Raw genomic sequence first — 14,853 nt, forward strand, 5'->3', positions numbered from 1 at the left:
GCTCTCTATCTACCTCGCGCACGGACGGTCGGGGTATATACCTTGAGAACTAGCCGTCGACGATCTGATCGATGGAGCGGACGAGATTGAAATTCGGCGAATCGGGCCCGAAATTAGGTCCATATTGCCATCAGAAAATAGATCAATCGGGATCAATTGTTATGCAAAACTATGTTATATGATATTTTAAGCATTTTCTGTCATTTTAGAGAAAAATAAGGTAAAAGTTGGATTTTTTCGCCTTGTTTTTGCAAACTTGTTCTTTGAATTGATATGTGAAATTGAACTGCGGAAGTCTTACGGTACGAAATTGATTTCGTACACAGTAATATGCGCGTCCGGAAATATGATAGTGTCCGGTAATACAATACGTTACTATACGTGTCACATATTTACAGCAAACTATACCAACATCCGTCTGCTCCAGAACGTCCATAAGAGTGATAAACGACTGTGGGCCGTTACACAATAACCCCCCCCCCCCCAGGTTTCAGGTGGAAAATTGAATTTTTAATGTATCATGGTATTCTTTGTACTGTTATTATGATTATGTCTATAATTGATATTAGTGTTATTATTGTTATTGTTGTTATCATTGTTATCATTATTAATAATTATCATTGTTGTTGTTATAATTATCAACATAATCATTATTATTACTATTGTTATTTTAATCATTATTATCACCATTTTTATTATCATCACCATTAAACATGTTCATATTATTAAACATACATGTATAGTACGATGAAATTGAGCCTAGGTTTTCCTCACTCGCTTTGCTTGCTCTCAATATTATTTCATCTAAAATATCACGTAGGAGGGCATGTGTATCCACACACACTCAAATATATACATAACTTACATGTATGCACAAAGACACGCACACACACTGACGTAAGGATGAGGCCTTGGAGCCCCCCCCCCCCACACACTCATTTCGCCATGGCTGGGATTCGAAACCACGTCCCTCTGTTTCAAAGTCAGGAGATTGATCCACTGGGTCACAACGCTCCACGTTATTTAAAGGACAAGTCCACCCCCCAAAAAGTGAATTAAGGGAAATAATCCAAGAAGCATAAAAACGCAGGTTCACCAAAATCCGGAGGTGTCATTTTGAAATTTTACTGAATCGCGTAAATGTTCATCCTGTTGCTGTGCAAATGAGGGGAGTGATGACGTCACTTTTGGATTATGAAAGATGAACTATTTTAATTTTTCGATTGACCTACATTTGATTAAGGCCAATTCCTAAACATGTGGAATTACTATTGTTTTAAAATATTGTGGTTCAGTCAAGTTCGGCATTATCATTTTCAAATCTGTAAAAATGGAAATTCAAACAGTAAAAAAAGAAAAGTTGAGCATAACTGTTTTTCTAAATATAAGCGAAAAACTAAAATGTCATAACTTTCTCACTGTTTCTCATTTTGATGAAATTATCAGCCCTATGCTTGTTAGATTTGTCTCTATTGATTTAAATCAACATTCTAGGTTGGACTTGGCCTTTGAATTATCGAAATATCGCCGCACCCAGGGGCGGAAATCTACCCCAAAAGGTATAGGGGGAACAAGGGGCTGGACTCAATTTGACAAGCCCAAAAAAAAAAGTTATCATCCCAAAAGTAAGGTCATCTCGTCCTAAAATACATGTTTTATTTCGATTTTAAATGATGTATTTCTTATAAAAAAAATACCACAAATAGTAGGGGGACATTTGATATTGTGTCCCCCTACTATTTTGAGTAGGGGGACACGTCCCCCCTGTCCCCCTGGGATTTCTGCCCATGGCCGCACCCAGGCATACATGCATGCAAGCACAGACAAACCGGTCATGCTGATATTAAAAAAAAACATCTGGATAAAACAAACAAGTGGAATGCCTCTTGCCGTCTCACCTAGTCTGCTATGCAGACTCTGAATGGCTCGTGAGGTGGGATCTGCTACTGGTTTGCGAAGCAAACCAGCCTGAAAGTAGTCTACAAATGTAGACCCACATCTGCAGTGTGTGTACCTCAGCTGATTCAACGAGTCTGCATAGCAGACTAGGTCTACTGAGGCTCGCTTCGCTCACCCTTTCAGGCTGGTTTGCTTCGCAAACCAGTAGCAGATCCCACGTCATGAGCCATTCAGAGTCTGCATAGCAGACTAGCCTGAAAGGGCGAGCGAAGCGAGCCATTTCAGATAGACATAGTCTGCTATGCAGACTCGTTGAATCAGCTGAGGTACACACACTGCAGATGTGGGTCTACATTTGTAGACTAATCTTACCTGCATCACGCGATTCAACATAGCAGCATTGCTGACTTTGAAAACTACTATAACCATGATAACTTGCACAAGATGTTCAGTGACACTTGGTTACTCTTATTTCCACGTTTTATGAACTAGACTAATACACTTACAGAGATAGGATGGTAATTCAACAAATACCCCCTATGTGGCAAAAATTCATTGACCTTTGACCTTGATCATGTGACCTGAAACTTGCACAGGATATTCAATGATACTTGATTACTCGTATGTCCAAGTTTCAAAAGTCAGATCAATAAACTTGCAAAGTTATGATGGTAATTCAACAGATACCCCCATTATGGCCAACGTTCATTGACCTTTGACCTTGGTCATGTGACCTAAAATGCGCACAGGATGTTTGGTGATACATGATTGACCTTATGTCCAAGTTTAATGAACTAGGTCCATATATTTTCTAAGTTATGATGACATTTCAAAAACTTAACCTCAGGTTAAGATTTTGATGTTGATTCCCCCAACATGGTCTAAGTTCATTGACCCTAAATGACCTTTGACCTTGGTCATGTGACATGAAACTCTAACAGGATGTTTAGTATTTAAATACTTTATTAACTATATGGCCAAGTTTTATGAACTAGGTCCATATACTTTCTAAGTTATGATGTCATTTCAAAAAATTAACCTCAGGTTAAGATTTGATGTTGACGCCGCCGCCGCCGCCGTCGGAAAAGCGGCGCCTATAGACTAACTCTGCTATGCAGGAGAGACAAAAACTATATTCAGATCCTTTTTCTCATCAAAGGTATTTATTTCATTGAAATCGGTTAAAACAACAACGAATCAATAACATCGTAATAATAACAGCTATGAATCGGCAGTGTTTACACTCTTAAAACAAATCGGTCAAATTGACTAGACCAGTAGTCAGCTGGGAGCAACTGATATGGCAATCACTGATATTCACATTTCTGACATATATTCTAGTCAGAAATAACTATTCTAGTAAATATTACTAGAAAATAGTCAAATATGACTACAATAACAGTTGCACCCAGCTGACCCTATTAACTAGTCATTTTTGACTGATTTTTTTTTAGAGTGAACAATACACACGATTTTTGATTTATGGTATTTTGTGATTTATGGTATATTCTGTTATTTTGATCTTAGGACTCTTTTCCAGATTTTGAAATTTTATTTCCTTTATTCAATTCTATGTTTTGCTTCGTTCGTCTTGATATAAGTAATAAAACGTACAGCAAATGTCTGCATACAAAAACTGTATATTCAACAATATAATACAAACAGGTATGGAATTATTTGAACATCACTATTCTTGATCATAATTGTGCGGAGATCCATATCGCATTCAGGTGGACCATAATTATCTTCATTCTCAAGGGTATAACCGATTAATGACGTTTCTCTTCAGTCTGGATGTTCATGTAGTACTGTATGACTCTTGATGAAAGAGAGTTTCTGCTTAAATAAAGTTTACCTGCAGACAATTCAATAAAGATTATGTTAAACAGTTTCAGGAAGTCATATCTGACATGATCTTCTATCGAGTTGCATCCTCTTCAAAAGGCAAAATCCTATGAAAAAATTGAAATTATTTTTTAAATTGAATAATTTAGCCAACTTAGATATATTTTGATTGAGTTAATTGTTTTTCCTTAATATTTTTTTTACGAACAAGGTGGGGGGAGTAAATGAAACTAAAATGATGAATTTTTCCATGTAATAATTTATCACAAAATTAGATTGTTGTACCAAAATATTATAATTCTTGCTCCCTCGCTTCGCTCGCGGCTTTTTCAGGATTTGTTTTTACTTCCACACGCAATGTGTGCCTTTTCAGTTTTTTCCCCATTTCATTTCATTTCGATTATATCAAAACCATAAATATATATAAAAAGCAATATAAAATACAGATTAAAATAATAGTGGATCTATTAAAACACATCAGGCTCGCGTGAATGGCCCAAATTGATACGCCTACGCTATTACTACACGTCTTTTTGTGCCATTGTCTGAAATACAACGAGCTATTTTAGTGTTTCATATTCGAGTTGTTTTTTATGATTGCACCATCAACTTTCTAAAACAATGATAGAGTAGCAGCGTATTTTACACCAGTTCCGCATCAAATACGGGTAACGTTATTTGCACACAGCTGGGGGCCGTTTCATAAAGCTGTTCGTAAGTTACAAGTGACTTTAAGATCGACTCGTGTTCCTTCCTTTTGGTAAAGAGAAAATTCTTTGGGGGTTATTTTGCGCGTAAGAAAGGTTCACCAGTCGTTCTTAAAGTTGCTCTTAACTAACGAACAGCTTTATGAAACACCCACCAGGCCTTTGAATATTTGTCTACCAGAAAATAATTACATTGTAATGATCATGATATACTTCCGATTATTGCACACATTCAGGCATTCGTACATAAACAGTATATACACTCTTTAATAAAGCAATGGTTAAAACCTCACGGCCATAATAGCCATTACTAGTCAAATATTTTATACATATTATGAATAGAGAAATACTTGACTTCTTATGAAATATTATCTAATAGCATTGTGTCTGATAATTATGGAAGTACGGGAATTTCCCACAGAGGATAAACATGATAAAGATGATGCTTGATAATACACTGCAAAAACTCCGGTGTTGATTTAACACCAGCCCGGAATCTATATATGTCCACACCAGAGATGTATTGAAACAATACCAGTTTGGAATCGAGCCGATGCTGTTTTTATACTAATTGGTGTTGTATAAACACCTATCTGGTGTTAGACCAAAACAATACTGGTGTTGTTTAACACTTCTCTGGTGTGGAAATATATAGAGTCCGAGCTGGTGTTAAATGAACACCAGAGATTTTGCAGTGTAGCAAAGCTGAAAATAACAGAGTTGCAAAGAGCGTAATATTTTTTAGGGTGAGAAACGAGGAAGAAAATAATGATCCAACAACTGTTCATTGTATTTTAATAGCGGCTTACTTTAACATAAGAAGGCAATTCAGTATTAAAGTATCATCGTATATGTTTTTCACACTGCATTTCCTTAACCCCATACTATCCTTAACCCCGGACTATCCTTAACCCCATACTATCTGCTCAACTGTGGTTAAAGCCTTAACCCCGGACTATCCCTCAGCTCATGAATATTGATGATTTTACCATACAGAGCGTGATTAACGTGCAATTCAACTTCTGTGATTGGCTAACTTTGCCCCACTTTCCTTAGCCCTGTTTCGTTTTCACACTGCATCTCTTAGCACCGCAATTGTGGTGCTAGCACCACATTAAGCCGGCTAACCCTGCTTTTTTGCAGTGCCAGATAGTACCGTACTATTTACCGTGCTAGCCCACTTTGCTAAAACGTAGTGTGAAAACGAAGTGGGCTAAGCTTCACCCCGGGAAATTGGTGGGGCTAAGACCCCCCCCCCCCCCCCTTAGCCCCACTCTGACGTCATACCAAATGTACTATCCTGCACTCTGACGCCATACTAAATGCACTATCATGCACTCTGACGTCAGAGTGCGGGATAGTGCGAGATCTGGAATTGTCTAGAATTTGGGGCAACTCAGTAACATGGGGGAGGGCATGTATAAAACAAACAATGCACTCATTTTTGTGCGTAGAGGACCTAACATGAAATCTGTGCTCGACTGGCCGCCACACTCGGTCCTGCAGACCATGGTGCGGTGAATGATTCCATTGACACTTCTCGCACATGGTTCATTATTTGGCACTGAATGCACGCGCTTAAATGTGCATTATTGACTAAAACATATCATACATCAGCGTTGAGGACATCCATTATTTTTGTTTGAATATATAGAGTCTATCCGGGGTGCAGAAAGCGATCTCTCCTGATCGGTACTGCTGGAGATAATACCAATCTCTCTCAGGCTTCTCAATTTTGTAATCATTTACAAGGTTTCGAATGTGTCTTAGTTCATTCGTATACTCGTCAATGCTCACCAAACCTTCACCATGCACCACCTTGGCTATCAGGATTGTATTCCTTTGAGATACAGCGGCATAAAGGAGGCTACCAGGTTTCTTTAATTCATGTTGTACAACACCGTCTTTGTCTATCAATCTGATAATACGCAATGATGAAGTGATCAGAGAACCACGGTAACTAGTGATCTGCCAAGGTTCATACCCCTTGCATTGTATCTCCCTGACTGCTTGCCCACCTGCTGTTAAAAATACCGGGATCTTCATGGCTTTCCTGTAGCTCACATAGATCAGATCATAATCACCAACAGTGAGATCAGAATATCTACCTTCATCTCGACTTAGAGTCTTAAACATTACATTCAATTTTGTGTACTCTGGTGTGTACAGTGTGATGTTGTTTGAAGAATCAGTCACAACGCATCGACCATCAGAAAGGAACCCTACACCAACAATTCCAACATCCTTCAGAACTGTCTGCTGAAGCTTACCATCAGGAGAGAAGATGGAGATGCCACCTGAGTGATATCCTACTGCCATCCTACCATCTGGTGTACTAGCCATGGCATTCATGATATTCTTAGCTGGCAAAGCAATATTTTTTACATAAGCATTATTATTAGTAGGCAAAACGACGTTCTTTTCAACTAAATTAACAATCTTACCAAAACTTAGCTCAGCCTTTCCAACGTTTCTCACAAAACTGACACTTTGCCCCTTCTTGCTTAATTTCCTCGACTGCTCGTAGTCAGGATCCTTTTGATCAAAGATCTCCCGTAACTCTTCACATAGAGTGTCGTGTGCAGCCAAAGTATCCGTATCTAATGGTATATTTGTTGTATTGGTTACCATCTCAGCAACGGTCGTCAACTGATTGGCGTGCTTCTGGGCCATGGTCATCATGGTTTTCAGTTCTTTCTCTACTCCTTCAGTCGTTTCCTTGACTTCTCTTAGTAGGCTTTCTCTCTTTTCTGTTAACTGCCGGACTGCTTCATCGTATGCTTTGTTGATGTCCCTTGTACACTGTTTCTTGGCATTGTTAACATTCTTCCTCTGTACATCTATAAAATCAATGTACTTCTGAAAGCATGATTGTTTCTTGTCCACCTTTGATTTCAGGTCTTCGATACTCTGCATGTGTTTGTCCTTATAAGCAGCTCCATCGACGACATGGTGTCTCTTGTCTTTGTGTTCCATCTCACTGCATCTGAAGCATGTGAATCTCCTGCATGTGGAACAGAAGTAATCCTCATCTTTTTGGGGGTGTTTCCTGCATTTGTGGTATCTACGTACAGACACCTTTCCTGACGAAATCTCACTCATAACAATGACTTCATGATCGATAAAGCCTTCCCACTGAGAGTGCTTATTAAGACAAGAGGTGCAGAGATACCTGCCACAGTCTTGGCAGTAGACAACAGCATGGGGCTTGTTATCAGATTTACAATTCGTGCAAATCTGATGATGACCCTTCATATCCTCTATTAGATTCTTCAAAGCAAGATTTACATGTAGTTTGCCGAAATCTTGGTTTGGGACCTGCGTTACAGCTCTGCAGACAGGGCATCGGATCTGGCAGTTACCGTGACACTCTAAAAGGTTGTCCAGGCAAGTCTTGCAGAAAGTGTGAGAACAAGAAAGGATCCTGGGATCGGTGAATGTAGAAAGACACACTGGACACTCTGTACTCTGGGAGGTGACAGTCTTTATTGCTTCAGCCATGGTTGGGTTTGTAGAAGACTGAAAAATAATTATTACAAAACACTATGAAGAATAATGTACACATATGGACCATAGACTTGATTTACATCACTGAGTAATATAAAAATACAAGGATCACCTGGGGACAAATTAAAAGTAGAAAAGATTTTCGCAGATTCAATTCATCTCCCTATTGGCCTGTTGCAAAAAAGTTGTGACCTTATGCAACTCAAAATATCAATCACAGAAGCACTGAAAAGGAGCCAAAGAGATGGAAAGAAAGTGTGAGAGTGAAAGAATTGGAAAGATGAGATTTAGCAAGTGGGGAGAGAAATAGGAATATTACTGCTTCAAAAAAAAGTACGTGCTACCAAATAATGTTCCCAGGCTTTTTCAAAATAATGATCAAACATTTTTGTTTTCAATCCACTTCCGGGTAAAAAAGAAATTGGTATCCCTAAAACGGCGTCAATATATAATTTAACGGTTTTGATCCTGTCCCATGAGCAAAAAAAAAGATGTTCACTGCAGATGGCTATCCGCTGGCCATTGGATGAGGCCATCCAATATCTGATGACAAAGTACCATCGGGTAGCTGATCGTCTGCTGATGGGTACATTTCCAGATGGCTTAGTGCGTACTGCAGGGGCCGATTGCACAAAAGGGTCCTTGCAAGGACCATCTTTCGTGTCGCCCATCTTTTATGATGCGCCATGTGAAACGCATTTCAAATAAATCATCTGCAAACATATTCATTCGTCCGTTAAATTAAACAAAATATTTGTTTATAAAATGATGTGATATATCATGAAATTGTATAAAATTTGATTTAAAAGCAAACTAACGAATCTTATTCTTTATCATAAATTTCAGAAACACCCCGCCCATAGCGTATCATAAAAGATGGGCGACACGAAAGACGGTCCTTGGAAAGACCCTTTCGTGCAATCGGCCTCTGATGGCTATCGGAAGATGCCATCCGATGGCATCGGATGGCAATTTCTTCATGTAAATCATTAAATACCATTGGCAAGCCATCCACTGGCACAATGGCCGGGTGTACAAACATGTAAGGGTTAACGTTATATGACTACCAAAAGATAAAAAGAAACCTAATTCAACATCACTAATCAGAGCTGCCAATCCCAGTGCATGGAATTGCATGAGACTCCCATAGGCCTATATGATACAAGGCGTGATGTCACTTTGGAATGCATGCAAATTCAAACAACATATTGGGTTGAGAAAGGGCGAAAATGCATGAGTCTCTCTCTCATTCTATTATAGTTATCAGCCCTGAACGATTTATATAATGTAACGTTCAAAGAACGATAATGATACCACAGAGCTCCATGATGATACAGTCAGCCCCCAAACTGAACGCAAAATGTAATGTCTGTATAACGCTGGAATTGCCAATATCTGTAATATTTTCCAAATGAAACCAATTGGAACCAGTTGGGTAACTGGAAATCCTAACTGGAACCAGTTGGGTAAGTGGAAATGTCTTTCAACTGGAAATCACCAGTTCCGGTAGCGGGTAACTGGAACTAGTTGTAATGGGTAACTGGAACCAGTTGCAATAACTTGAAATGACTTCCAACTGGAAATGACTTCTAACTGGAATGTTGAGTAACTGGAAATGACTTCTAATTGGAACCAGTTGGGTAACTAGAAATCCTACCTGGATCCTGTTGGGTAACCGGAAATGACTTCCAATTGGTTTCAAATTGGAAATTTTTCCAGTTACCCAACTGGATCAAATTGAAACCAGTTGATTTGCATATTATCTGCCAATGTGTACAGATTAATGTTTTATGTGATTCATGCATCATTTACAATGTATCTATTCATTAAAATTTATTCTAAAGTGCCTCACTTTTTAAAGATAAATGTTTAAAATAGTTAGCAGTGAAAACCATGTTCATGAACGTTATAGATGAGAATTTTAACAGATTAAAAGATAATTAGCACACCACTAACTGTTACCAAATTACATCAAATACAAATACATATATTCGAAGATCCTCCATATGAATATATATGTATGAAAGTCTAAATTTTATCAATGCCCTTTATATTATTGGTATTAATAGACATAAAAACAATGCTTCTTCGTTGGCATAGTTAGTACAAATACTAATTAATAACTAATTAAGTTAATTCCGACTGGAACCAATTGAAACCAGTTGCAATTGGTTTGAACTGGAACCAATTAAAACCAGTTCCCTCCAATTGGACTCAACTGGTTTTAATAGGGAAATTGGAACAACTGGAACCAACTAAGATACAGTTGCCTATTTGGTTTCAACTGGAACCAACTGAGACCAATTGATGGTTCTAGTTGCCCAATTGGTTTTAACTGGAACCAACTAAAACCAATTTTTAACTACAGTTACACACAACTCAAGGCGTGGGACTACAATGAATTATGTGTTTCTCATAGTTATCAACTGGCCATCGGCTAGCCGATGTCCTGCTGATAACTGGGAAAGAAGCTATAAATAAGACATCCAGTAGCTGATGATTGCTGATAGCTACCAGACAAACGTCTAAATGCTATCCGATAACCATCAGATGACAATCCAGTGTCGGATGGGATTCTTTTTTTATATGTGAGGTCTGATCATACAGAGTGATATGATTTTCTCACCAGTAATTCTTGCCTTCGATATTAAGTAGACCAGTAATACTATAATCCTATAGACAGGTCAATCAATCAGTGTGATTTCAAATCCAACACGTTCATCAAACCCGGTATCAAACATGTCAATCAGGTCCATAATGACACGTATATGTGTCAAACAGATATAGAATATATGTATATTGAAAATGTATGTGCAGTTGAAATACCTTACCTCTATCTCCTCACATTCCGTTTTAATCGATCAGTTTGATCACAGCAAGGCATACGGGGTGTAGTCTAGCTCTATTGATATAGTTGGCTTCGTCACGTCATAGTATTTAGCGTACGTGTACTGAATGGCGAGTATATTTACAGTTGCTTACGAGTTCGAGTTCAATATCAGACTATTTTTAGTGATTGGGAATTCCCAACGACCTTTTACGTGGATACTAGAATCCAGCGTAACGATGATTTTGGTGGTATTTTTTTTACCTGACTGTGGAAGCTTAAAAGTGCCACCGAGATGTTGAGATAATTATCTCGGGAAGTCGACATCTTGATATCAAAAGATAAGATGACGAGATCCTGGATCTCATCATGTCGACATCTTTTAGAAGAGATGATGAGATGACAAGATCCCGGATCTCATCATGTTGACATCTTTTAGAAGAGATGATGAGATGACAAGATCCTGGATCTCATCATGTTGACATCTTGTGGAAGAGATGATGAGATGACAAGATCTCAACATCTCGGTGGCACTTTTAAGCTTCCATACCTGACTGCTAAAGAGCATGGCTGATTGTAAATAAGCCACCAGAGGACCCAAGGTTTAAGGTCCTCTCCGAGGAACCTGGGAATCCCAATTAAGGCACCGATTGGTAAAATGATCCCCTTCGAAACCTTCAAAGAAAACATATACCCCCCCCCGAATAATGAGAATAAATCAAAAGAATGAAATATATAGATAAATAGATAAATAAATTAATAAGGAATAACAATACTCTAAAAACACTGAGTAAAATTTAACCCAATATTCAGTAAAAAGGGAACATGCATGTTTGCTAGGTATGTTTTGACCCTATATTGGGCTATTTCAACACAACATTGCGTAAAATTTACTAAATATTGGGTATCTTTTTACCCAACAACATGCATGTTCCCCATTAACCCAATATTGTGTAAACATTTTTTAAAGTATAAAAATGATAATGATGAATAGAAAACTTAATGATCATAATGAAAGTAATACAAATGAGAAGAATTAAAATACAAAGGAAATGATAATGATAATATTAACAATAATAATTGTAATTATACTTGTTCGACATTAGATAATATAGATAACAATGACTAATAATAAAGAAAGAAAGTGAAAAAGTGTATAAGATTGTAATGGTTGGACTTTGGATAATAGATGGTTATTTTTTTTCCCTAATATTTCGTTCCTCTCGTGTTAATCTAAATCTAAATTCAGGATGTGTCCTACTCGGTTACACTTCGTAATTCCGAAGGTTCTTTATTCCGAAGGTTCGTAATTCCGAAGGTTCTTTATTCCGAAGGTTCGTAATTCCGAAACACGTAAATTGCCTATACCTCGATGTTCGTTAATCCGAAAACGAAAAAGGGTTCGTTAATCCGAACATTTGTGGCGTAATTCCGACGATTCGTTATTCCAAAGGTTCGATAATCCGAAAACGAAATAAGGTTCGTTGTTCCGAAGGTTCGTTAATCCGAAAACGGAAAAAGGTTCGTTATTCCGAAGGTTCGTTGATCCGAAAACGAAATAAGGTTCGTCTTTCCGAAGGTTCGTTAATCCGAAAACGAAATAAGGTTCGTTAATCCGAAAACAAAAAAAGGTTCGTTAATCCGAAAACAAAATAAGGTTCGTTAATCCGAAAAATGAAAACCTGGAAAGCAGAGGCAGAGGCAAGGGGAGGGGGGCGGGGGACACTGTTGCCGTTCAATTATCATATGAGGATGGGAAGGCAAGGGCGGTCGAACGAATTTTCGTTGGGGGTAAAGCCAAAAAATGAAACTCATACGTCAAAATGGGCACTTTGGTGATATTTTCACCTTAAGATTATCATCTGCTTGAAGTCATTGTGTGTTTGATAGTGATTAAGTAGAGAAAAACTTTTTTGAAGTGACTTCTTATTATGGCAAAATGTATATTTAGGCTTTATTTTCGGGAGAATATAATGAGCGAGCGGCTTGGTAAAACAAATTCAGAGGTGAAGTTGTATAACGTTTTTTGTGGTCAATTATTCTTAAAATGGCATTATTGCGAGGTGTTGCGAGCGTGAATCACAAGCTAAAACTTTAGGTTATTTAAATAAAAAATGAAAATTAGTTTTTTAAAATCCGAGCAGATTTCTGCTGTCATTAAAAAGATGTGCATCTAACTAAAGAATTAACACGAGCGCAAAACGCAAGCTTAAACATACTGACCAGAAAAAGAATCGGTTAAAAAAGCATTTAGTGACCTCTTTAGGATGCATATTTCACCAATCGAATGAGAGTGCAAAGCGCCAGCTGAAATTTTTCAATATTCCAGCCTGAAAACTTAACTTAACTTGTATACTTTAAAAAGAGTATTTTATTTCGAAAAAAACATGAATAACGGCATATTTATTTTTGAAAAAGGAACTTTCCCATTTTGGAAAATATTAATTCCCTGTTTTTTATTTCCTTTCTGATGCCCCCTGCCTCCCTCCCGGCGGATCCAACTTTCGTCAAATAGAGGGGGGGGGCAATTTGTTTTAGCCATATTTTCCTTGATCGGCAGTTTAAAGTTGATTTTTTTTGTTTCTTTGAAAGGGTAGTCCTAACAGTCAATAATTAGCTTTATCCTTATAAAATAAAGTAAATATGTAATAACATGATAAACCCTTTTTAAATAATGCGAGCGCGAGCTATATATTTTTGTTAATATGATGGGCAATATGTTTGTGATCTTTAAAGCGAGATGCCTATGCAACTAAATTTAGATAATAACTGCTAGCAAGAAGCGCGAACAGAATTTTTAAATATATAAGCTCTGACCTGATCTAAAGGGGACATTTTAAGAACTTTTTGCAGTTAGCCATGAAGACGATGCGTGTTTTAACCAATGGCGGCGGAACGTTTTTTTTTTTGGGGGGGGGGCAAAGCAAAAAAAAGGGGCCAATAGGGGCAATTTGGTGCAAACGGATATTTTCACCATTAGATTATCATCTGTGTAAAGAGGTGGTTGAGCACAATTTTTTAAGTGATCACTAAAGTTATATATTTACGTTTCATTTCTGCGAGCGTAGAGAGCAAGCGGTTTGGGGGGAAATCATATCTGAAGATGTCAATTCACCTTTTTGGTCAATTACTGTTAAAATGGCATCCTTGTGAGATGTTGCGAGCGAATCACGTGCTCAAACTTTTGGAAATTTCATGTGGGCCTAGAATGATAATATTGATATAGATATCATTTACCCAGGGAAGCCACTTCAGTTCTGAAAACTATTCTCCCAGCTATTATTATTTTTTTTACAAGAATGCTTAGAACACGTAGAATGTCCAGTTTTCAGGTTGGAAATCGGAAAAATTTGGCTCACGTTTCTCGCCCGCATCAAATATTTTTTATTGAGCAACTCATTCTATTCCTGGTTACAAAAAAGAAGTATGAAATGTCCAGTTTTCAGGTTGGAATATCACAAATTTTAAGCTTGCGGTTCGCGCTCTCATTATTTATTTCGTGAGATATACATTCTATTCATGAGTCACTAAATGCAGTCCTTAAAAGATTACTTTCTGAAGCCTGTTGCATAAAACTTTTTACCTGAGAAAACTCTGGTAAAAACTGAAAACTAAGGTTAGTCTGATTTCCGCCATTGACTTTAGCACAGGGCAAAAACTCCTGTAAAAACAACCTGAGTTTTCTCAGGTAAAAAGTTTCATGCAACGGGCTCCAAGTCAGTATATAAACAAATTACAGCTCGCCCTCGCATTAATTCTTTAGAAAGATACACATCTTTCTCACGATTACAAAAAATGCTCCGAATGCTCACTTCACGTCTTGTTACATGAAATGTCTACTAGTTTCAGCTTGCGATTCGCACTTTCAACATATCACAAGGATCATTATTAGTATTATTTTTATTACCAGCAGAAGCTGTTATTAAAAATGACATCCCCTCCAATACAAATCCTATTATCTAGAGGTTGCTCGCACGCTTCCAACACACTTGATCCCCTGCATCTTTAATTAAACCATTTGCTTATAGGCAGCAATTGCTCAGATAAAATCGAAATTAGCCTATGCTT

The 14,853-nt window shown here is 37.7% G+C and overlaps 1 protein-coding gene across 1 annotated transcript; it reads right to left on the bottom strand.

The window, feature by feature from the left end:
* Positions 1-5,710: 5,710 nt before the first annotated feature.
* On the bottom strand, positions 5,711-10,897 carry LOC121420979. The gene is made up of 2 exons (XM_041615546.1): positions 10,790-10,897; positions 5,711-7,970 (listed from the first exon to the last, which is right to left on the bottom strand). The coding sequence occupies exon 2, from the start codon at positions 7,950-7,952 to the stop codon at positions 6,084-6,086; it is 1,869 nt and encodes a 622-aa protein (XP_041471480.1). The 5' UTR covers positions 7,953-7,970; positions 10,790-10,897; the 3' UTR covers positions 5,711-6,083.
* Positions 10,898-14,853: the final 3,956 nt, after the last annotated feature.

This window comes from Lytechinus variegatus, chromosome 9 (assembly GCF_018143015.1).
Source record: "Lytechinus variegatus isolate NC3 chromosome 9, Lvar_3.0, whole genome shotgun sequence".
Lineage (NCBI taxonomy): Eukaryota > Metazoa > Echinodermata > Echinoidea > Temnopleuroida > Toxopneustidae > Lytechinus > Lytechinus variegatus.